The sequence below is a fragment of the Lipotes vexillifer genome, unplaced genomic scaffold, assembly GCF_000442215.2.
Source record: "Lipotes vexillifer unplaced genomic scaffold, Lipotes_vexillifer_v1.1 scaffold624, whole genome shotgun sequence".
Classification (NCBI taxonomy): Eukaryota; Metazoa; Chordata; class Mammalia; order Artiodactyla; family Lipotidae; genus Lipotes; species Lipotes vexillifer.
Window position 1 is genome coordinate 181,762 of NW_006771007.1, and position 26,302 is coordinate 208,063.

Genomic DNA, 26,302 nt, shown 5'->3' on the forward strand with positions numbered 1-26,302 from the left:
TGATATATCCAACAAGAGGTTAATATGTAAAATATGAAAAGAACTCATACAACTCAACATCAAAAAAACAAACAACCCAAGTAAAAAATGGGCATAGGGGGCTTCCCTGGTGGCGCAGTCGTTGAGAATCTGCCTGCTAATGCAAGGGACACGGGTTCGAGCCCTGATCTGGGAGGATCCCACATGCCGTGGAGCAACTAGGCCCGTGAGCCACAACTACTGAGCCTGCGCGTCTGGAGCCTGTGCTCCGCAACAAGAGAGACCGCGATAGTGAGAGGCAAGCACACCGCGATGAAGAGTGGCCCCCGCTTGCCACAACTAGAGAAAGCCCTCGCACAGAAACTAAGATCCAACACAGCAAAAATTAATTAATTAATTTTTTTAAAATGGGCATAGGGCTCTTTTTGTGCCTAGTGCAGCCATGGCTCATGGTCCCAAGAAGCACCTGAAGCGTGTAGCAGCTCCAAAGCATTGAATGCTGGATAAACTGACTGGTGTGTTTGCTCCTCGTCCATCTACCAGTCCCAACAAGCTAAAGGAATGTCGCCCCCTAATCATCTTCCTAAGGAACAGACTTAAGTATGCCCTAACAGGAGATGAAATAAAGAAGATCTGCATGCAGAGTTTCATTTGGATTGATGGCAAGGTCCACACTGATATAACCTACTGCTGGTTTTATGGATGTCATCAGCACTGACAAGACGGGAGAGAATTTTCGTCTGATCTATGGCACCAAGAGTCGCTTTGCTGTTCATTGTATTACACTTGAGGAGGCTAAGTATAAGCTGTGCAAAGTGAGAAAGATCTTTGTGGGGACAAAAGGAATCCCTCATCGGGTGACCCGTGATGCTCCCACCATCCACTACCCTGATCCCCTCATCAAGGTGAATGACACCATTCAAATTGATTTGGAGACTGTCAAGATTACTGATTTCATCAAATTTGACACTGGTAACCTGTGCATGGTGACTGGAGGTGCTAACCTGGGAAGAATTGGTGTGATCACTAACCGGGAGAGACATCCTGGTTCTTTTGATGTAGTTCATGTGAAAGATGCCAGTGGCAACAGCTTTGCCACCCGGCTCTCCAACATTTTCGTTATTGGCAAAGGCAACAAACCATGGATCTGTCTTCCTCATAGAAAGGGTATCCTCCTTACCATTCATTGCTGAGGAGAGAAACAAGAGACTGGCGGCCAAACACAGCAGTGGATAAAATGAACTCTAAGTGACATGATTGGAAAAGTCTTTGTACTTAAAGATAATACCACATAAAAAAAAATGGGCATAGGACCTAAATTGATATTTTTCCAAAGAAGATATACATATGGCCAACAGACACATGAGAAGATGCTCAACATCACTAATCATCAGAGAAATGCAAATCAAAATCACAATGAGATACCACCTCACACATGTCAAAATGGCTATTACCAAAAAGACAACAAAATACAAGTGTTGGTGAAGATGTGGAGAAAAGTGAACACTCCAGCACTGTTGGTAGAAATACAAATTGGTGCAGCCAGTATGGAAAACAGTATGGAAGTTCCTTGAAATTTAAAAATAGAACTGTCATATAATTCAGCAATTCCACTTCAGGGTATTTACCCAAAGAAAACAAAAATACTAATTCAAAAAGTTATGTGCACTTCATGTTTATTGCAGCATTATTTACAATAGCCAAGATAGTAAAGCAACCTAGGTGTCCATCAATAGACAAATGGATAAAGAAGATATGGTATTGTATCTCAATAATTTTTTAAAAATTTTTTAATACATTGAATTGGATTGAGTTGGATGGAAATGAAAATAAATCATATCGGGCTTCCCTGGTGGTGCAGTGGTTGAGAGTCCGCCTGCCGATGCAGGGGACGCGGGTACATGCCCCGGTCCAGGAAGATCCCACATGCTGCGGAGCGGCTGGGCCCGTGAGCCATGGCTGCTGAGCCTGCGGGTTCGGAGCCTGTGCTCCACAACGGAAGAGGCCACAACAGTGAGAGGCCCGCGTACTGCAAAAAAAATAATAATAAAATAAATGAAATAAAATAAAATAATAATAAAATAAAATAAAATAAATCATATCAAAATTTGAAGAATAAAGCTAATGCAGTGCTAACATGGCTGTTTCCACATTTGTAATCAACCAGTGTAATCCATCACATCAACAGACTAAACAAGAAACATCAAATAATCATATCAATTGATACAGAAAAGCTTTTGATAAAAATTCAACATCCATTCATGATAAAAAATAATGCTCAGAATAATAGTGATAGACAGAAATTTTCTTAATTTGACACAGAGAATGTAAAAAAGAAACTATAATAATAATGTTACACAAAATGGTGAAAGACAATGTTTTCCCCTAAGATATGGAATAAGGCAAGAATTCCACTTTTACCACTTCAACATTATACTGGAAGTTCTCACCAGTACAATGGGCAAGAAAACAAAATAAAAATCATATATACTGAAAATATAGAAATAAAACTGTCTAAATTTGCAGAAGGCAAAGTAATCTACATAGAAAATCCCAAGATATTCACATATACAAAACCTAGTACAAATAAGTGAGTTCAGCAAGGTAACAGTATACAAGAAAAACATACAGAAATCAAACATATTTCTATATGCTAGCAATGAACATGTGGAACCTAAAATTAAAAACACAATCCCTATTACAATTGTTCAAAAAATTAAATAGATGTTAACCTAACAAAACACACACAATACTTGTATGCTGAAAACTACAAAACACTGAAGAAAGAAATCAAAGACTTAATTATGTGGGGACATACCATGTTCAAGCTTTAGAAAGCCTATTATAGTAAAAATGTCAATTATCTCCAATTAATACACAGGGTTAATGGAATTCCTATCAAAACCCCAATGCCCAGAAAGATTTTTTAAATATTGCAAAGAAAATTTAAATTTTTATATGAAAAGCTGGGAAATGAGATGTCCATAGGGTCCTTGAAAAGCTCCAATGTATTCCTGGGAATCAGAGTGCCACATGCATATGCAGGTCTGTGTTTATGACTAAGGTTGTGTGTACACTGGGGAAATACCTGAGAAAGCCTTAGGCTCTCACCTCTGCCTGTTAATGAGGCTCTGTGCTAGTAGGAAGTTAAGGTTAAGACAGAGTTGTAAACTGCCTGATGAACTGATAAAAGCATGTCCCCAATAAAAACACAGAGCCCCTCAGAAAAGACAAGGAGTGTTACTATTTCCAGACATTTAAAGAATCTCTGTTGGGGGCTTCCCTGCTGGCACAGTAGTTAAGAATCTGCCTGCCAATGCAGGGGACATGGGTTCGAGCCCTGATCCAGGAAAATCCCACATGCCGCAGAGCAACTAAGTCCATGGGCCACAACTACTGAGCCTGCCCTCTAGAGCCCATAAGCCACAACTACTGAAGCTCGCATGCCTAGAGCCCATGCTCCGCAACAAGAGAAGCCACCACAATGAGAAGCCGAGGCACCGCAATGAAGAGTAGCCCCCACTCGCTGCAACTAGAGAAAGCCCGCGAGCAGCAACAAAGACCTAACTCAGCCAAAAATAAATAAATAAATTTATTTTTTTAAAAAACAGGAATCTCTTTTGGTCATTAGCTAACCACTTTGCTCACCAAGCAGAGACTTCAGTGGTCACAGATGACAAAGAATACAGGCTTTACAAAATTAATTCAGAAAAGACACTAAATTAAAAAAAATAACAAAGAGCAACAATAACAAAACACAGGAAAATGAAAGAATCTAACTCCCAGAGTTGCCACATTTTATATATACATACATACACACACACATATATGTTACTGAGGTAACATTGATTTATAACATTATATAAGTTTCATGTGTACAACATTATATTTCTAATTCTGTATAGCCTACATGCTCACCACCAAAAATTTATTTTCCATCCAGCACCATACAGTTGAACCCCCTTACCCATTTTGCACTACACCCCCATACCACCCCCTCTGATAACCACTACTCTGTTTTCTGTATCTATGTGTTTGTTTTTGTGTGGTTTGGTTTGTTCATTTATATACACATTATATTATTGCAAATGTCCAGTTTTCAACAACAACAAAAAAATGAGGCATGCCAAAACCCAAGAAACTATGGTTCATATACAGGAAAAAAGCAATCAGTTGAAACTGTTCCTAGGGAAGCCCAGAGGGTAGACTTAAAGATAAATATATTAAATCAACTGTCTTAAATATGTTCAAAGAGCTTAAGGAAGTTATGTGAATAATGTCTAAATACATAAAGAATATCAATAAAGAGATAAAAATTAAACAAAGGAACAAAATTAAAATTCTGGAGCTGTAACGTTAAATACTGAAATACAAAATTCCCTAGAGGGATTCAATAGTAGATTTTGGCAGGAACAAAAAAGAATCATCAAAAAAAGATCAATTAGAGTATCCAATCTGAAGAGCAGAAAGAAAAAAGAATGAAGGAAAATGATCCAGACCTAGGAGACCTGTGGGACAGCAATAAACATATCGACATGTGCATAATGGAAGTTTAAGCAAAAGAGGAGGGAAATGGAGGAAAACAATATTTGAAAAAACAATAGGGGCTTCCCTGGTGGCACAGTGGTTAAGAATCCACCTGCCAATGCAGGGGACACAGGTTTGAGCCCTGGTCCAGGAAGATCCCACATGCCGCGGAGCAACTAAGCCCATGCACCACAACTACTGAGCCTACACTCTAGAGCCCGTGAGCCACAACTACTGAGCCCACATGCTACAACTACTGAAGCCCATGCGCTTAGACCCTGTGCTCCACAACAAGAGAAGCCACTGCAATGAGAAGCCCACACACCGCAATGAAGAGTAGCCTCCACTCGCCACAACTAGAGAAAGCCCACACAGAAACGAAGATCCAACACAGCCAAAAATAAATTAAATAAATGTTTTTTTAAAAATAGCTAAAACTTCACAGATTTAATCAAATACATGAATCCATACATCCAAGAACCTCAAGGAACTCCAATGAGTTAAACTCAGAGAGATCCACACCATGACACACACTAAAAGATAAAAACAAGAAGAAAATCTTGAGAGCAATAGGAGATAAATGACTCATCATATATAAGGGGTTCTCAATAAAAATTAACAGCCAATTTCTTATCAGATACAAAGGTGATTACATGTTTAAAGTGCTGAGGGCCTGCACTGGAACCCACACCAAGCTCTGTACCCCCTAGCCTGCCAGGGCGGCCCTGCGCCCAGTTGTCACTGAGGCAGTGTGCCCCACATTCTTTGCTGCCCCGGCCGGCAAGCTCAGGTGTTGCCTGGCTCCCCTTGGCTCGCCCACTCCCTCCTGCACACCTGAGGCACCGCTGTCCCATGGCCAAGAATGGTGAAAGTCTCAGCCCCCCAAGCTCCCAGGACAGCGCCACCGCCGCCAAAGGTGCCGGCCCTCCTGCCACCGCTGCCTCCACAAAACCCAACATCACAAAAGTCACACTGAAGACCCTGAAGAAGAAGGAGTACTTCACAGTGTCCAAGAATAGCTCCGCCCCGCAGTTCAAGGAAGAAATCTCTAAATGTTTCAAATCACATACCAACCAACTTGTGTTGATTATTTGCTGGAAACATTTTAAAAGATCAAGATACTTTAAGTCAGCATGGAATTCACGATGGACTTATTGTTCACCTTGTCATCAAAACACAGAACAGACCTCAGTATCATTCAGCTCAGCAAAAAAACACCAGTGGAAGCAGTGCTACCACATCATGGTCTCCTAATAGTAACTCCACATTTGGTTCTGCTGCTAGCAACTTCTTGGTTTAGGTGGCCTTAGAGGACTTGCAGGTCTAAGTAGCTTGGGTTTGAATAGTACCAGCTTCTTTGAACTACAAAGCCAGGTGCAGCAGCAACTTGTGTCCAGTCCTGAAATAATGGTCCAGATCATGGAGAATCCCTTTGTCCAGAGCATGCTTTCAAATCCTGACCTGATGAGGCAGTTAATTATGGCCAATCCACAAATGCAGCAGTTGATACAGAGAAATCCAGAAATTAATTATATGCTGAATAATCCAGATATTATGAGACAAACATTGGAACTTGCCAAGAATCCAGCAATGATGCAGGAAATAATGAGAAACCAGGACCGAGCCTTGACCAACCTAGGAAGCATCCCAGAGGATACTACAATGCTTTATGGTGCATGTACCCAAATATTCAGGAACTAATGCTGAGTGCTACACAAGAACAGTTTGGTGGTAATCCATTTGCTTCCTTAGTGAGCAATATATCCTCAGGTGAAGGTAGTTAACCTTCCCGTACAGAAAATAGAGATCGATTGCCCAAAACGTGGGCTCCACAAGCTTCTCAGAATTCATCAGCTTCTGAGGGAGGCACTCAGAAGTGCCTGGGAGGCACTAGTGGTAGTGCTGTCAGTGGCACTGCTGGGCAGAGTTCTGTGCCAAATTTGGGGCCTGGAGTAAGAGCTAGTATGTTCAACACACCAGGAATGCAGAGCTTGTTGCAACAAATAACTGAAAACTCACAACTTACGCAAAATATGTTGTCTGCCCCCTACATGAGAAGCATGATGCAGTCACTAAGCCAGAACCCTGACCTTGCTGCACAGATGCAGACTGCTGATAAGTTATTGGCAATGTCAAACCCTAGAGCAATGCAGGCCTTGTTACAGATTCAGCAGTGTTTATGTCTGCAACAATAGGAAACATCAATGAAATTAAAAGCTGGTTCTTTGAAAAGATAAACAAAATTGATAAACCTTTAGCCAGACGCATCAAGAAAAAAAAAGAGAGAGGGCTCAAATCAAAATTAGAAATGAAAAAGGAGAAATTACAACAGACACCACAGAAATACAAAGGATCATAAGAGACTACTATAAGCAACTATATGCCAATAAAATGGACAACCTAGAAGAGATGGACAAATTCTTAGAAAGGTACAATCTCCCAAGACTGAACCAGGAAGAAGTAGAAAATATGAACAGACCAATCACAAGTACTGAAATTGAAACTGATTTTAAAACTCCCAACAAACAAAAGTCCTGGACCAGATGGCTTCACAGGCAAATTCTATCAAACATTTTGAGAAGAGTTAACACCTATCTTCTGGAACTATTCCAAAAAACCTGCAGAGGAATACTCCCAAGCTCATTCTATGAGGTCGCCATCACCCTGATACCAAAACCAGACAAAGATACCACAGAAAAAGAAAATTACAGGCCAATATCACTGACGAACATAGACATAAAAATCCTCATCAAAATACTAGCAAACCGAATTCAACAATACATTAAAAGGATCAGACAACATGATCAAGTGGGATTTATCCCAGGGATGCAAGGATTTTTCAATATATGCAAATCAATCAGTGTGATACACCATATTAAAAAACCGAATACTAAAAACCATATATGATCATCTCAATAGATACAGAAAAAGATTTTGACAATATTCAACACCCATTTATGATAAAAAGTCTGCAGAAAGTGGGCATAGAGAGAACACACCGCAACATCATAAAGGCCATATATGACAAAACTACAGCTAACATCATTCTCAATAGTGAAAAGCTGAAACCATTTCCACTAAGATGAGGAACAAGACAAGGGTGTCCACTCTCACCACTTTTATTCAACATAGTTTTGGAAGTTCTAGTGATGGCAATCAGAGAAATAAAAGAAATAAAAGGAATTCAAATTGGAAAAGAAGAAGTAAAACTGTCACTTCTTGCAGATGACATGATACTATACATAGAAAATCCTAAAGATGCTATCAGAAAACTACAAGAGCTCATCAATGAATTTGGTAAAGTTGCAGGATACAAAATTAATACACAGAAATCTCTTGCATTTCTATACAATAACAGCAAAAGATCAGAAACAGAACTTAAAGAAACAATCCCATTTACCATCACATCAAAAAGAATAAAATACCTAGGAATAAACCTACCTAAGGAGACAAAAGACCTGTACTCTGAAAACTATAAGAAGCTGATAAAAGAAATCGAAGATGACACAAACAGATGGAAAGACTGTGTTCTTGGATTGGAAGAATCAATATTGTCAAAATGACTATATTACCCAAAGCAATCTACAGATTCAATGCAATCCCTATCAAATTACCAATGGCATTTTTCACAGAACTAGATCAAAAAATCTTAAAATTTGTATGGAGACACAAAAGACCCCATATAGCCAAAGCAATCTTGATCTGGAGGAACCCTGCTCCCTGACCTCAGACTATACTACAAAGTTACAGTCATCAAAAGAGTATGGTACTGGCACAAAAATAGAAATATAGATCAATGGAACAGGATAGAAAGCCCAAAGATAAACTCACACACCTATGGTCACCTAATCTAGGACAAAGGAGGCAAAAATATACAATGGAGAAATGACAGCCTCTTCAATAAGTGGTGCTGGGAAAACTGGACAGCTACATGTAAAAGAATGAAATTAGAACACTTCCTAACACCATACACAAAAATAAACTCAAAATGAATTAAGGACTTAAGTCTAAGACTAGATACTATAAAACTCCTAGAGGAAAAACATAGGCTGGACACTCTTTGACATAAATTGCAGCAATATTTTTTTGGAATCATCTCCTAGAGTAATGGAAACAAAAACAAAAATAAACAAATGAGACCTAATTAAATTTAAAAGCTTTTGCACAGCAAAGGAAACCATAAACAAAGCAAAAAGACAACATATGGAATGGGAGAAAATATTTGAAAACAATGCAACCAGCAAGGGATTAACCTTTAAAATATACAAATAGTTCATACAGCTTAATATCAAAAAAACAAGCAAACAATCCAATTAAAAAATGGGCAGAAAACCTAAATAGACATTTCTCAAAAAAAGACACACAGATAGCCAAGAAGCACATGAAAAGATGCTCAACATCGCTAATTATTAGAGAAAAGCAAATCAAAACCACAATGAGGTATCACCTCACACCAGTCAAAATGGCCATCATCAAAAAGTCTACAAACAATAAATGCTGGAGAGGGTGTGGGGAAAAGGGAACCCTCCTACACTGTCGGTGGGAATGTAAATTGGTGCAGCCACTATGGAGGACAGTATGGAGGTTCCTTAAAAAACTAAAAATAGAGCTACCATATGATCCAGCAATCCCACTCTAGGGCATATCCCCAGAGAAAACCATAATTTGAAAAGATACACGCACCCCAATATTCATTGCAGCACTATTCACAATAGTCAAAACATGGAAGCAACCTAAATGTCCCTCGACAGACGAATGGATAATGAAGATGTGGTACATATATACAATGGAATATTACTTAGCCATAAAAAAGAATGAAATAATGCCATTTGCAGCAACGTGGATGGACCTAGAGATTATCATACTAAGTGAAGTAAGTCAGACAGAGAAAGACAAACATTATGATATCATTTGTATGTGGAATCTTAAAAAATTATACAAATTAACTTATTTACAAAACAGAAACAGACTCACAGACTTAGGAAACAAACTTATGGTTACCCAAGGGGAAAGGTGGGGAGAAGGGATCAATTAGGAATTTGGGATTGACAGATACACACTACTGTATATAAAAGAGATAACCAACAAGGATCTACTGTATAGCACAGGGATCTCTGCTCAGTGTTCTGTAATAACATAAATGGGAAAAGAATCTGAAAAAGAATAGATATATGTATATGCATAACTGAATCACTTTGCTGTACACCTGAAACTAACACCACATTGTAAGTCAACTATACTCTGATATAAAATGAAAACTGAAAGAAAATACAATGAGCTATCACCTCACATCTGTCAGATGGCTATCATCAAAAAGAACACAAATAACAAATGTTGGCAAGGATGTGGAGAAAAGAGAACCCTCATACACTGTTAGTGGGGATGTAAATTGGTACAGCCACTGTGGAAAACAGTATAGAGGTTTCTCAAAAAAACTAAAAATAGAACTACCAAATGACCCAGCAATTCTACTCCTGGGCATTTATCCAAAAAATACGAAAGCATTAATTCGAAATCATACATGCACCCCAATGTTCATAGCAGTATTATTTACAATTGCCAAGATATGGAAGCACTCTAAGTGTCCATCAGCAGATGAAAGGATAAAGGTGTGGTATATATATGCAATGGAATACTGCTCAGCCATAAAAAAAGAATGAAATTTTGCCATTTGCATGGATGGACTTGGAGGGTATTATGCTAAGTGAAATAAGTCAGACAGAGAAAGACAAATACTGTATTATAACATTTATATGTGGAATATAAAAAATAATAAAAATAAACTTGTGAATATAACAAAAAAGAAACAGACTCACAGATATAGAGAACAAATTAGTGGTTACCACTGGGAGAGGGAAGGGGAGAGGGGCAAAAGAAGGGTGGGGAATTAAGAGGTACAAAGTACTATGTATAAAATAAATAAGCTACAAGGATATATAGTACAACACAGGGAATATAGCCAATATTTTATAACTATAAATAGAATATAAGCTTTAAAAATTGTGAATCACTATATTGTACACCTGAAAATTATATAATAATATACATCAACTACACCTTAATTTTTTATATTTCTTATGGAAAAGTAAAAAAAAAGATGTACAATCCTAATTTCCAGAACCTTTGAATGTGTTTACATGTTTAAAGGGACTTCCCAGATGTCCTTAAGGATTTTGAGATATGGAGATTATCCTGGATTATGCTAGTGCATTCAGTGTAATCACAAGAGTCCTTATAAGTGGACGGCAGGAGGATTAGAGTGAGATAGAGAAGATACTACATTGCTTCTTTGAAGATGGGGGAAGGGGACATGACCTTAGTAATCTAAGCAGCCTTTAGAAGCTGGAAATAGCAAGGAAGTGGATTTTCTCCTAGAATCTCTGGAGGGAGTGTGACCCTGCCAACACTTTTATTTTGGCCCAGTGAAAGTCATGACCAACTGGGATTTATTCACATGATTAAAGGTTTGATTTGACATTAGAAAGCCAATCAACGTAATTCACCATAAAAACAAACTGAAAAACAATGTGATTATCTCAATCAATGTATAAAAACAATTGAGAAAATCCAAAATCCATTCCTGAAAAAAAACAAAAAAACAAAAAACTTTGTATCTCATACTGGTAAAGGGAAATACAAAAAAATCTACAGCTAACATACTTAATGGTTAAAGACAGAATGCTTACCCCTATGATCAGGAAAAAGCCAGGGATCCCCAAACACACCATTCTTATTCAATGTAGTACTGGAAGTTCCAGCCACCACAATAAGGCAAGAAAAGAAAATAGAGGTATGCATATTAGAAATGAAGAAGTAGCACAGCAAAGGAAACCATAAACAAAATGAAAAGACAACCCACAGAACAGGAGAAAATATTTGCAAACTATGCTACTGACAAGTGATTAATTTCCAAAATATACAAACAGCTCATACAGCTTAATATCAAGAAAACAAATGATCCAGTCAAAAAATGGGCAGAAGATCTAAGTAGACAGTTATCCAAAGAAGACATACAGATGAGCAAAAAACATGAAAAGATGCTCAACATCACTAATTATTAGAGAAATGCAAGTCAAAACTACAATGAGGTATCCCCTCACACCAGTCAGAATGGCCATCTTCAAAAAGTCTACAAACAATAAATGCTGGAGAGGGTGTGGAGAAAAGGGAACCCTCCTATACTCTTGGTGGGAATGTAAATTGGTACAGCCACTACGGAGGACATTATGGAGATTCCTTAAAAATCTAAAAATAGAGTTACCGTATGATCCTGCAATCCCACTCCTGGGCATATATCAAGAGAAAAACATGGTTCGAAAGGATTCACGCACCCCAATGTTCATTGCAGTGCTGTTTACAATAGTCAAGATGTGGAAGCAACCTAATGTCCATCGACAGAGGACTGAATAAAGAAGATGTGGTACATATCTATAATAGAATATTACTAAGTCATAAAAAAGAATGAAATAATGCCATTTGCAGCAACATGGATGGACCTAGAGATTATCATACTAAGTGTGGTAAGTCAGACAGACAAAGACAAATATCATATGATATTGCTTATATGTAGAATCTAAAAAATAAATGATACAAATGAACTTATTTACAAAACAGAAACTCACACACTTAGAGAACGAACTTATGGTTACTAGAGGGGAAGGGTGGGTAGGGGATAGATTGGGAGTTTGGGATTGACATGTACACACTGATATATTTAAAATAGATTACCAACAAGGACCTACTGTACAGCACAGTGAATGTTGCTCAATATTCTGTAATAACCTAAATGGGAAAAGAATTTGAAAAACAATAGATACATGTACATGTCTAACTGAATCACTTTGCTGTACACCTGAAACTAACACAACAGTTTTAATCAACTATGCTCCAATATAAAATAAAAAAATTTTTAAATACAAATTTTAAAAAATGGGCAGAAGATCTAAGTAGACATTTCTCCAAAGAAGACATACAGATGGGCAAAAAGCACTTGAAAAGATGCTCAACATCACTAATTATTAGAGAAAAGCAAATCAAAACCACAGTGAGGTATCACCTCACACCAGTCAGAATAGCCATCATCAAAAAGTCTACAAACAATAAATGCTGGAGAGGGTGGAGAAAAAGGAACCCTCCTACACTCTTGGCAGGAACGTAAATTGGTACAGCCACTATGGAGAATAGTATGGAAGTTCCTTAAAAGATTAAAAATAGAGTTACCATATGATCCTGCAATCCCACTCCTGGGCATATATCTGGCGAAAATTCTAACTCAAAAAGATACATGCGGGGCTTCCCTGGTGGCACAGTGGTTGGGAGTCCACCTACCGATGCAGGGGACACGGGTTTGTGCCCCGGTCCAGGAGGATCCCACATGCCGTGGAGCGGCTGGGCCCGTGGGCTGTGGCCGCTGGGCGTGCGCGTCCGGAGCCTGTGCTCTGCAATGGGAGAGGCCGCAACAGTGAGAGGCCCGCGTACCGCAAAAAAAAAAAAAGATACATGCACCCCTATGTAGCACTATTTACAATAAACAAGACGTAGAAGTAATGTAAATGTGCATCAACAGATGAATGGATAAAGAAGATGTGGTATATATATACAATGGAATATTACTCCACCATTAAAAGAATAAAATAGGGACTTCCCTGGTGGCACAGTGGTTAAGAATCCGCCTGCCAATGCAGGGGACACGGGTTCAATGCCTGGTCTGGGAAGATCCCACATACCACAGAGCAACTAAGCCCGTGAGCCACAACTACTGAGCCCATGTGCCACAACTACTGAAGCCCAAGCACCTAAAGCCCATGCTCCTCAACAAGAGAAGCCACCACAATGAGAAGCCCACACACTGCAATGAAGAGTAGCCCCCACTCACCACAACTAGAGAAAGCCCATGCACAGCAACGAAGACCCAACACAGCCAAATAAATAAATAAATAAAAATGTTTTTTAAAAAAGAATAAAATAATGCCATTTGCAGCAACATGGATGGACCTAGAGATTATTATATTAAGTGAAGTCAGTCAGAGTAAGACAAATATCATGTGATATCAGTTATCTGTGGAATCTAAAGAAATCATACAAACAAACTTATTTACAAAACAGAAATAGACGTAGGAAACAAACTTATGGTTACCAGAGGGGATAGCGGGGCAGGGGAGATAAATTAAGAGTTTGGGATTAACATATACACAGTACTATATAAAATAGGTAAACAACAAGGACCTACTGTATAGCACAGGGAACTATGTTCAATACCTGTAATAACCTACGATGGAACAGAATCTGAAAAAGAATATATATATATATATATATATATATACACACACACACACACATGTATGTATAACTGAATCACTTTGCTGTACACCTAAAACTAACACAACATTGTAAATTAACTGTATTTAAATTTTAAAAAAAAAGAAAAGAAGGGCTTCCCTGGTGGCGCAGTGGTTGAGAGTCTGCCTACCGATGCAGGGGACACGGGTTCGTGCCCCGGTCTGGGAAGATCCCACATGCCGCGGAGTGGCTGAGCCCGTGAGCCATGACCACTGAGCCTGCGCGTCCAGAGCCTGTGCTCCGCAACAGGAGAGGCCACAAAAGTGAGAGGCCCGCGTACCACAAAAAAAAAGAAAGAAAAGAAAACCTTAAAAAAAATCTTGAAGATAGGAACAAATTTAAAAAGAACAACAAAAAAGAAAAAGTAAAACAATCTTTATTCAGAGAACATGATTATCTATGTAGAAAGTATAATGAAATCGAGAAAAAAGCTACTAGAACTAAGTAGGTTTAGCAAGGCTTCAGGATATAATATCTATATACAGAAACCAATTGTATATGTATATACAATTTTGGCTGTGCCGTGAGGCATGTGGTATCTTAGTTCTCCAACCAGGGATTGAACCCGTGTCCTCTCTGCATTGGGAGTGCACAGTCTTAACCAATGGACCGCCAGGGAAGTCCCACAATTGTATCTTTATATACTAACAGTGAATGACTGGAAATTCACTGCTACAATTGTATTTTTATATACTAGCCGTGAATGACTGGGAATTGAAAATTTTAAAATACCATTTATAATAGCATCCAAAAATATGAAATAAGTGGGGATAAATCTGAAAAAATGTGATAGACCTGTACACTGAAAACTATAAAAAATATTGCTGAGAAAAATTAAAGGCCTAAATAAATGGAGGAATACATCTTGTTCATGAGCCAAAGATTCAATATTGTTAAGAGGTCAATTCTTCCCCCACTTTAATCTATAGATTCAATGCAATCCCAACCAAATCTCAGCAGACTCTTGTAGAAATAGACAAGCTGATTCTAAAATTCATGTGGAAATTCAAAAGACCCCCAAAGATCCAAAACAATCCTGAAAAAGAACAAAATTGAAGGCCTAAGACTATCTGATCTCCCAAATTATTGTACAGCTACAGTAATCAAAACAGTGTAATCCTGGCATAAAGGTAGACAAATACATCAATGGAACATAACAGAGGGTCCAGAAATAAACCCACGCATATATAGACAATTGATTTTTGACAAAAGTACAAAAGCAATGCAATGGAGAAAGGATAGCCTTCTCAACACACACTGCTAGAACAACTGGGTAACTATATGCTAAAAAAAAAAAAAAAAATGAATGTGGTGCCATACCTTGTGCCATATACAAAAATTAACCCCAAATGGCTCATGGACCTAAATGTAAAGCCTAAAACTATAAAACTCATAAAATGAAACATAGGAGAAAACCTTTGTAATCTTATGTTAGACAAAGATTCCTTAGATATGACACCAAAAGCATATTCCATAGAAGAATAAAATAATAAATTAAACTTCATCAAAGGGGGGATGGGATGAACTGGAGGCTTGGGATTCACATATATACACTACTATGTATAAAATAGATAACTAATGAGAACCTACTGTATAGCACAGGGAACTCTATTCAATGCTCTGCGGTGAACTAAATGGGAAGGAAATCTAAAAAAGAGTGGATATATGTATACATATAACTGATTCACTTTGCTGTACCTCACTAACACAACATTGTAAAGCAACTATACGCCAATAAAAATTTTTTTAAGCTTCATCAAAATTTAAAATGTCTTCTCTTCAAAAGACACTGTTTAGATAAAGAATAGAGTTGAGAAAACTGGATATCCACATGCAAAAGAATGAAGTTGGACCCTTTCCTTATCCCATACATAAAAACTCAAAATAGATCCAAGATCGAAATGTAAGAGCGAAAACTACAAAACTCTTAGAAATAAACATAGGCAGAAAGCTTCATGACGTTGGATTTGGCAATGATTTTTTGTGTATGACACCAAAAGTACAGGCAACAAAAGAAAAAACTGAACTATATCCAAATTTAAAACTATGCATTGAAGGACAAAATCAACAGAATGAAGAGGAGATGGGAGTAAATATTTGCAAATCATATCTGATAAGGAGTTAATATGCAGAATATATAAATAACTTCTACAACTCAACAATAAAAAAATTTTTAATGGGTGAAGAAGATATACAGATGACCAATAAGCACAAGAAAAGATGCTCAACATCACTAATCATTAGGGAAATGCAAATCAAAATCACATATCACTTCACACCCTTTAGGATGATGAAAGAAAAAGAAGGAAGGGAGGGAAGGAGGGAGGAAAGGAAGGGAAAGAAAGAGAAAGGAAGAAAAGAAAAAGTGTTGGTGAGGATGTGGGGAAACTGGAATCCTAGAGCACTCTTGTTGGGAACATAAGATGGTGCAGTCTCTACAGAAAATAGTATGGCAGTTCCTTAAAAAATTAAAAATGAGTTACCATATGATCCAGCAATCCCATTCTTGGGTATATACCCTAAAGAATTAAAAGCAGGGACTCAAATAGATATTTGTTTACCCATACTTAAAGCAGCATTATTCACAATAGCCAAAAGGTAAAAGCAACCCAAGTGTCCATCAATGGGTAAATGGATAAACAAAATATGGTGTATACTACAATGGAATATTATTTAGCCTTAAAAAGGAAATTCTGCTACATGCTACAATATGTATGAACCTTGAAGACATAATGCTAAGTGAAATAAGCTAGTCACAGAAGGACAGATACTGTATGATTCCACTTATATGAGGTACCAAGGGTAATCAAATTCAGAGGCAGAAAGTAGAATGGTGGTTGTCAGGGGCTGGGGGGAGGATGAATTAGTGTTTAGATGGTAGACTTTCAGTTATGCAAGATGAAAGGAGTTCTGAAGATGGATTGTGGTGATAGTTGCACAAATGTGAATATATTTAATGCCACTCTATACTTAAAAATGGTTAAGATGGTAAATTTTATATGTATTTTACCACAATATTTTTTTAAATTTTAAATGTTTTAAAAGCTTTTTCAGGGGACTTCCCTGATAGTCCAGTAGTTAAGACTCTGGGCTTCCACTGCAGGGGGCACGGGTTCAATCCCTGGTTGGGGAGCTAAGATCCCGCATGCTGTGTGGCCATAAATGAAAAGCTTTTTCAGAATGAAAAAAGACACTTTTTAAAGAATGAAAAGACAAGCCACAGACTGGAGAAAAAATGTTATAAAACATACATATATCTGATAAAGAATTTTTATCCAATTATATGTAGAATTCTCAAAACTCAACAATAAAATGAGCAACCCAATACAAAATGTGCAAGAGAGCTGAACATTTTACCAAAGAAGATATTTGGATGGCACATGAAAATACTCTCAAATCATTAATCAGTAGAAAAATACAAATCAAAACTACAATGAAATACCACTACATCCTACTAGATTAGCTAATGTCAAAAAACTGACAATGCCAGTTGCTGGAAAAGGTGTGGAGAATTTTCACACACTGATGGGAATGCCAAATGGTAGAGCTACTTTGAGAAAGTTTAGCAGTTTCTGAGACTGTTAAACATATACTTACCATATATCCCAGCAAACCAACTCTAAGTATTTAAAGAAATGAAAACACAAAAAAATCCATGCAAATGTTTACAGCAGGTTTATTTGTAACCACCCAAACCTGGAAACAACCCAATGTCCCTTCAGCTGGGGAATGGATAAACTAATGGTGGTACATCCATACAATGAAGTGTAACTCAGGTAAGGAACTACTGATAAACCCAATAATGTAGATGAATCTCAAATGTGCTTAGTGAAAGAAGCCAGTCTCAAAAGGCTACATATTGTATAATTCCATCTATATGACAATCTCCAAAAGATGACACTATAGGGACAAAGAACAAATCAGGGTTGTCAGGAGTTAAGAGGTAGGGAGGTTTTTACTATAAAGTAGCAGGGATGAATTTGACAGGGGCAAGCAGAGGGTAATGGAACTGTTCTATACCTTGACTGTGTTGGTTACACAACTCTATGCATTTGTCAAAGCTTATAGAACTGTACACCAGAGGTTATCTTATTCTAAGTACACCAGAGATTATTTTATTCTATGCCTATAGGCATAAAATAAGCCTACATGCTGTATGATTCTTTTTACATGACATTCACACAAAGGCAAAACTATAGGGACAGAAAAAAGATCGGGGGCCCCCGGAATCTGAGGGTGGGGGTACGGGTTGACTACAAAGAGTTCCGAGAGTTTGGGGGGTGATGTAAACTATACCTCGATAGTGATGGTAGTTCACTACTGTATACATTTGTCCAAACTCACAGAACTTACACTATAAAGGGTGAACTTTATTGTATATAAATTATACTTTAAAAAAAAAAGCAAGAGGGAAAAGACTCAAAAAACAGCATTGTAAAAAACTTGTGATAGGGCTTCCCTGGTGGCGCAGTGGTTAAGAATCTGCCTGCCAATGCAGGGCACATGGGTTCAAGCCCTGGTCCAGGAAGATCCCACATGCCACAGAGCAACTAAGCCTGTGCGCCGCAACTACTGAGCCTGTGCTCTAGAGCCCGTAGGCCACAACTACTGAGCCCACATGCCACAACTACTGAAGCCCGTGCACCTGCAGCCTGTGCTCTGCAACAAGAGAAGCCACTGCAAGAAGCCCACACACCACAACGAAGAGTAGCCCCCGCTCACCGCAACTAGAGAAAGCCCACACGCAACAACAAAGACCCAACTCAGCCATAAATAAATAAATAAATAAATAAATAAATGATTTTTTTAAAAAAACGCAGGAAAAAAAACTTGTGATATGCTGTAGAAAATCTGGAATCCCAAATTCTTATACTGACATGGCTACTTTAGTTCTTCTGTTTGACTTGGGCCAAATTTTGTTCCCATGATGTTTCTTACTCAACGAGATACCTCTTATTCCTAGTATTTAGTTACCAGTATCTCTTAGGAGTATTAGAAAATATTTTTAAAGTTAAATTATGAATTGCCATATGGTTATAAAATGGCATTAGCTGTCCTGGTATGCAATTTTTCATTATAGCACTATAATCTATCAGGAGACTTTGATAGGATAGTGTAAAGTAAGTTGGACCCCATTAAAGAGCATTGGGAGTGGCATTTTATCAAGGCCCTATTTTTTAAAGCCAAAAAGAGAGAATGTATTTAAAAGACTTGATAACAGAGGCTGGCACACCGTAGGTACTTAATATTAAGGAGGCAGTACAATGCAGAGGAAAGGGACTGCATAATGTTTTTATCACACCTGGGTTCCAATCCTGGCACCACCACTTAATATGTTGTCTTGGGTACTTCCTGACAACTTTGAGCCTACTTATCTTTCATATGGGGAGACTAACCTCTTACTGGTAGAGCTGTATTGAAGGCTAAAGGAGGTAACAGGTTTTCACGGTCTGGTACAGTTTGTGCTCAAGCAGTATGTAATTCTCTCCTCTGGCTGCCCCAGAATGCAGAAGTGGTCTGCACTTCCCTGCCAACCATCCTGCAACCAAGGGCCTATCAGGCCATCACACGGTTCCAGTCTCAGGATTTGAATAGGGTGATGGCAAGAGAGGCAAGGCTAAGATGTGGCTGTGGATCCATAGATGATGTGGAAGTTTGGGGTGGGGGGCAAAGCCTGCAATCTAACACCCATTCCCTTCAAACATGTCCAGTCTCAGGTAGACTGCTGGGAACTGAGGTCCTATGCATAAACCAAACAACCCCTGGTAAAGTACGATACTGTGTTTCTGTTGCCATCATTTACCCTAGTCCCTTTCTGAGGGGCCCTGACACTGCCTGGGCCTTTGTCTGATGGAGTATGCTCCCCCAGAAGAGGTGGCTAATATTTTTATGGGGTATAATGTCTTCTAGACACCAGAAAAGGAGTTTGCTGGTATACCCCTGATATAGCAGCTCTTGAGGATGCAGCCTATGAATAAATGATACCAGAACTCTTTTGAATCATGGAATTCAAATGCTGTTGCTGGGTGAGACATGGTCACACAATGACGGGTCCCAGCCAGAGTGCTTCAATTCAAGCGATTCCAACTCACAGTCTGCCCAGAAATGCCCCACAGCAGCAACCCACCAAGAGGTACCTTACTTCCCCTTTGTGTGAACAGGCAGTGCTTACCACACCTCAGCACCAGCCAGGCTTGTGTGTTGTCCCTCTATTCTACCCCTAGACCCTTCCAGAGACTCAGAAGGCTCATCACTGTTCCCCCTACTCCTGCTGCCACCCAAGCGAGGATCTGTGGGCTTGGGTGGAAGGAAGATGTGTGACCTGCAGCCCGTTGCAGGGATGTCTTGCTGCTGAGCTTTGTTGTAGACTGGTAAAGAAATCATCACCCCCACCACCACCAAGGAAGCCCCAGATCTACGAGCAGCCTAGCCTCCAGTTGCATGTTTAGCTCTCCATGAGGGTTTTGTGAGGGGTCGGCCCTCCAACCAGCCCAACCTATAAGGTGGGGGATAAATTGTTAGCATAAGGGATCTGCTGATAATTTTTTTTTAATTTCTCTTGAAAACAGAGTACAGATTAAATAAGGGTATTGGGTTTGTCAGTTTCAGACACTTGGGACTTTTTTTTCCTGGAGAATGGAGGGAAGGGGGATTGGGGGAAGGGGCTTTTTTAATTTCAGGGAGAAGCAAACCATTTCATCTGTTATTTCCACTGGAACTGATGCTTGGAGTGGGGGAAGGAGGTGAGATCAGTGGATCAGTCACCAGCACTGTCATCAGCATTGCCAGAGAGGTCAAGGGCGGACATCATGGAATCAGACAGCTTGCTGGCGAGTTTATCTGCAGATGAAGAAAAATGGGCAGTCACTTGGTGGATGGCTTGCCAACAGGAGGCCTGCAGGAGCTAGCCTACATTTACCTTGGTCTGCACCAAACTCCCAAACTGGCTCCCTAACCGCCCCCTCCCCATCCAACACTAAACAAAACAACTGGTGAGCTAATGGCAGCCACTGCTCAGCCTCACAGGAAGACCCATTTGTCTACCTATGAAATGATCACCCCAAAATAGCTTGTATCTCAGAGCGTCAGACTACTGAGCTTCAAGTGTTTTTCTCTTCCTAGTATCAAAACAGCTGTTTTCTTTTACTGTGTTGAACTTATTAGCACTCTGCCATGACCCTCAAAGCTCTCACGGCAAAGGGGCAGGATGGCAGTAGGGGCTTTGAGCCTGAATGCTCACCTCCATCCTCCAGCCACACCCTATTGTTCCTCAGGATTCCCCTCAGACATCACCTCCTTCTGGAAGCCTTCTCTGATCACCCCTACCCCACCACGACCTCCAGGCTGGGTTAGGTTCCCTCACTGTGCTTTCTATGTCTTCACAGTGATCACTTTGTGTTACCAATGTCTGTTTTCTCGTCTCCTCCCCACTCCCCAATAAGACCAGCAGTTCAAGGGCAATTCATCTCTGTATTCCCAGGACTCAGCGTGGAACCAGGCCAAGAGCGAATGGTTATGAACATAGTCTAGTTCAAAGAACAGGGCTCATGGGGTCAGTCAAATCTAGGTTTGCATTTTGGCCCCATCAAATACCTTGAGGGTGTCACTTAATGTCTCTGGGCCCCAGTTTCCTCACTTACCAAATGAGAATAAGACTTTTGCAATGAGTTAGTGAAAATTAGTATAGCATGAAGACCTAAATGGACCAGCCATACAGCAGACCACCATTGAAATGAAGGGAGAAGTTCTTTTGTGAATTGATGGGGAAATATCTATAATATATATTGAGTGGAAAAGTGATGTGGCAAAACTATATGTTCAGGAGACTAGCCTCTGTCTACAAAAAGAGAACAAAGAATATACATATATTTGCCTGTGTACCTATCTCAGGAATGAGATACAAGAAATTAACTGGTTGCCTCTGGAGGGATGCCTGGAAGACTGCGGGATTGGAAGGAGACATTTTATTGTATATTCTTTTGTACCCTTTGGATTTTGAGTATATCGCCTATTGATAAAGTAAACATATATAGCCTGAAAGCTTCTTAACACATAGAAAGCAGGTGATAAACAAATGGTGGGTATTTGATACATAAAACTAGGCCAGTGGTTCTCCAAGTGTGGTCCCCAGAGGAGCAACATCACCACTAACTGGCAACCAGTTAGAAACACAAATTCTCAGCGACCTGCCGCCCACCCACCCAAGGTCCAACTACTCAATTAGAAACTCTGGGGGGTGGGTCCCAGAAACCTGTGTTTTAATAAGCCCTCCAGACAATTCTAATACAAGCTAAAGTTTGAGAACCACTGTGCTAGCAGGTAAGCCTCCTAACCCCTCCCTGCCCCCTAACCCTGGCCTGGGGCTGGACACATGGAGATGCTCATTCAGGAGCCCCTAATTAAGGCCTCAGGTAGGTTCTTTTTGGAGCACAGGGGGGTGGTCAGGTGCCCCTACCTGTACGCTTCTGGAGCTTCTTCTTATTCTTCAAGGCAGATGCCAGAGCCTGGCCCTGCTGCAGGGGGTCTGCCTCCATAATCCTCTGTAGCATCGGGCGGCGGTCCACTGGGCAGACATCAACTGAGCTGTTGTTCCTGGGGTGAAGGTCCACATTGCGCTTAGCCCACCCTATCTGATGACGGTTTGGATTGGTGCAATACCCAGTGAGATCTCCAATCTGGGGAAAGAGAGGACAACAGTGAGGTCTGGGCCCCCAGAGTACCTCCAAAGACTTCTGCAGAGGAGGCAGGGATAGGCTTGCATAAGAACAGGAGCCTTGGAGCCACACAGAACTAATAAGCTTCAAGTCTGGCTCCACCACAGACTAGCAGGTGCTTAGTTATCCTTTCAGCCACAATTTGCTCATCTGTCAAATAAGGGTGGACAGTAGGTAGCTTGCAAGGCTTTTACAAGAATAAAATGAAATAGCAGAATTACTTGTCAATGACAATTGGTATTCAATGATTCTTTGTTCAGGTGACCCTTCAAGGTCTTACTCAATTTAACAGATATGTTCTGACACCTATTTTGTGCCTAGCTCTGTATGGGGAAATGTTAGAGAAATGGCTCGGATGCAGTCCCACCTTCGGGAAGCAACCAGGCTAAAGAGGAAAAAACCCAACCACACCACAAGTTAGAATGTAGTAAGTGCCCACCAAAGAAATGCAGCATAAGTGACAGAGGCTGAGGGGATGGTGGTGGTCAACATACTTCTGCTGATGGAAGGGTCATTCCTGACTGAACACTGGAAAAGCAGAGAGCATACGTGGGCACCCAAAAGGGTGTCTATTTGGCTGTAATAGAAGGTACATGTGGTCAGTAAAAGGTAATACTGACAGGAAGCTCACTATGTGCCAGGTACCTTTCTAAGCATATACATATATGTGTGTGTTATACATATACATACATATGTATATGTATACATGTACTCACACACACCTGTGTATTAACTCATTTAATCCTTGCAACAATGTCTTTGACAAATAAGGCATGTAAGGTCACACAGCTAGTAAGCAGTAGAATAAATGAGAACCCAAGCAGTCAGGATTCTGTATGTATGACTACCTGCTACACTACAGTAGGTAAAAGGCAAGGCTACCACACTGTACAACTATGGGGTTGCGGGGGTGGGAGGGGGCACCATTTACAACATAGCACACCTAAATGGAGTTGTGCAATGGAGTGGCCCTACTCAGGGCCCTGAACCTGAGCCTAGAATTTGCAGTATGGAGTAGGGAACTACTGCTGGTCCTTGAGGAAAAATGGTATGTTCTGGGGCTTATGGGCTCAGTGAGAAATATCAGGGGATGGCCTTAAACTCACAACTTTAAACTGATTTTCCTGTAAGCACTGGGGGAACTTTCGAAACTATGTGAAGATGGGAATGGCGTGATTCCTACCACTGCCCCAATGCAGGCCTCATCATCTCTTACAGAGCTCAGGCAACAGTTTCCTTCCTGGACTTCTTACCTCCACTCTGGCTCCTTTCTTTCCAACTTGATTTTTACCCCAGCCACTGGAGTGATAGTTCTAATACATAAACTTGACCATGTTGCTTCCCTGCTTAAGAAACCCTTCTAGATATTATATAGCCATCAAAAATGAAGGACAGAGTTTCCCTGGTGGTCCAGTGGTTGAGAATCTGCCTTCCAATGCAGGGGACGTGGGTTCGATCCCTGGTCGGGGAACTGAGATCTCACATGCCGCGGGGCAACTAAGCCCACCCGCCACAACTACTGAGCCCCTGCATGCCACAACTAGAGAGAAGCCCTCGCGCTGCAACGAAGAACCCACATACCACAGTGAGGATCCTGTGTGCCACAACTAAGACCCGATGCAGCCAAATAAATAATTTTCTTTTTTAAAAATGAAGGACTGTTCTTTAAGTAATCATGTGGAACAATCTCCAAGATGAATTTGTAAGTGAAATAAGCAATGTGCAGAACAATAAAAACAGCATACGACTATTTGAATTGAAATAGATCTGTCGGGATTTCCCTGGTGGCTCAGTGGTTAAGAATCTGCCTGCCAATGCAGGGGGCATGGGTTCGAGCCCTGGTCTGGGAAGATCCCACATGCCTCAGAGCAACTAAGCCTGTGTGCCACAACTACTGAGCCTGCGCTCTACAGCCTGCAAGCCACAACTACTGAAGCCTGCACACTTAAAGCCCATGCTCCACAATAAGAGAAGCCACTACAGTGAGAAGCCCACGTACCGCAACGAAGAGTAGCCCTCACTCACCACAACTAGAGAAAGCCCACGCACAGCAATGAAGACTCAACACAGACATAAATAAATTAATAATTTTTTTTAAAAAAAAGCATTGAAATAGATCTGTTATCTGCTTTTATATATATGTGTGTATAAAGATGGAATAGCTCTGAAAGGACACTCAGGAGGGGGCAGGGTGGCTGGGAGAGAGAAGCAGGAGAGAGATTTACTGTATACCCTTTACCTTTCCTTTCCTTTTTTTTTTTTTTTTTTTTTGGCCACGCCACACAGCTTGTGGGATCTTAGTTCCCCGACCAGAGACTGAACCCAGGCCCTCAGCAGTGAAAGCATGGAGTCCTAACCACTGGACCGCCAGGGAATATCCTACCTTTTCAATTTTATACCATGTACCTAATCAAAAAAATATCTTAAATAAACAAAATTGGAAAAAAATTTTAAACCCTTTGCCTCCCCTCCCCCACAGAACATAAACAACTTTCAGTGTTTACTTATTACCCATGGTTTAAAGTCAAACTCAAGGCCTTCAATGATCTGACACCAGATTCATCTTTCCCCGCCTCTACCCTCACTCCAGCCACCTCAGACCACTAGTGATTTCTGCAAAATAACACACTCTCACCCTTTTGGGTCTTGGCACGTGCACAGGCTGAGCCCCTGACCACAGGCTGCTGCCCCCCTTGCCCAGAGAATTCCTCAACCTTCAAGACGTGGCACAAGCATCAAGGCCCCCTGGAATACTTCCCTGACCCACAAGTAGTATACGTTAGTTAAGGGCCCTTAGATCCATGCTTTCCCAACCTCTGCCCCCAACCCCAGCCTGTGTGTCTCCCATCACAGTGTAAATATCTGTGGTTGAAACCACTAAACTGTGACCTCTCGAAGGGCAGCGATGGGGGACTGGCAGACGTAGAGGCTGAAAAAGCCTCCAGAGATCCTAGCAGAGCATATCTACTTGATCCTGGGGAGCCATGAAAGGGCAGGTGACCTTTGGGACCTGCCATATGGAACAAATGTCCAGGTGGGAGACAACTGGAAGGTTAGGCTAGGGTTACAGGAATGGTAGGAACAGAAAGAGGCCAAGAGCATCTCTTAAGATTTAGGAGGGAGAAGCCACAGACTTGGTGACTGACTGTATATAGGATCCAGGATACTAGTTAGAAGGAAGGAAGAATCAGGGTTGCCCAGGTTTGTAACTTGAACAAGCGGGTAGATAGACAGGGATCCTGTTCTCTAGGCTAGAGCTGGGCTGGGAAAGCTACTTGAGAGAGCATGCCTCCTCCTTGGACCTGCCATTGCTTGGCAAAGGATGCACTCTGCCTAGCACCCAGGGAGCCCACAGGGTATGAATGAACAACCCGCATCTCCCCAGTATTATAGGCGGAACTTGTGGGAGCCAGGTGGAAGGGACTGACCATTTCCCAGAGCCCGGGGTAGAGGAGAGTGTTGCCATGAAGAAAGAGAACAGGTACCTTATACACCGTGGTTTTATTTTCCATGGCATCTGCTATTTTCACCATAGGAGAATGGAGCCACTTGATCTCCATTTCGAGCGGGTCCATGTCACCCAACAGCTCATCAGATTCTCCAGTGGCCAAACCTTTAACACAATAAATACCACTGTCAGGGCCCTGGCTCCTCCCTGCTACTAGCCCCCTGGTCAGGCCTCAGTGGAAAGGATATGTGGACGCTGCCCAGGGTAGTCAGGAGGGAAGGCTCTTTTATTCCTG

General features: G+C 40.6%; 1 protein-coding gene and 2 pseudogenes across 1 annotated transcript in view; 2 read left to right on the forward strand and 1 right to left on the reverse strand.

Moving 5' to 3' along the window:
• The first annotated feature begins 421 nt into the window (after positions 1–421).
• Positions 422–1,215, forward strand: LOC103069592 (40S ribosomal protein S4 pseudogene; annotated as a pseudogene).
• Positions 1,216–5,358: 4,143 nt separating this feature from the next.
• Positions 5,359–6,701, forward strand: LOC103071877 (ubiquilin-1 pseudogene; annotated as a pseudogene).
• Positions 6,702–20,460: 13,759 nt separating this feature from the next.
• The window catches only part of GNL3L (G protein nucleolar 3 like), a 24,754-nt gene continuing 18,912 nt past the window's right edge, over positions 20,461–26,302 (reverse strand). The window contains exons 13-15 of the mRNA XM_007446473.1: positions 26,045–26,172; positions 22,301–22,520; positions 20,461–20,685 (exon numbers count right to left, since the gene is read on the reverse strand). Of these exons, the coding sequence (XP_007446535.1) occupies positions 20,603–20,685; positions 22,301–22,520; positions 26,045–26,172 (431 nt within the window). The 3' untranslated portion in view covers positions 20,461–20,602. The remainder of the gene's footprint in view (positions 20,686–22,300; positions 22,521–26,044; positions 26,173–26,302) is intronic.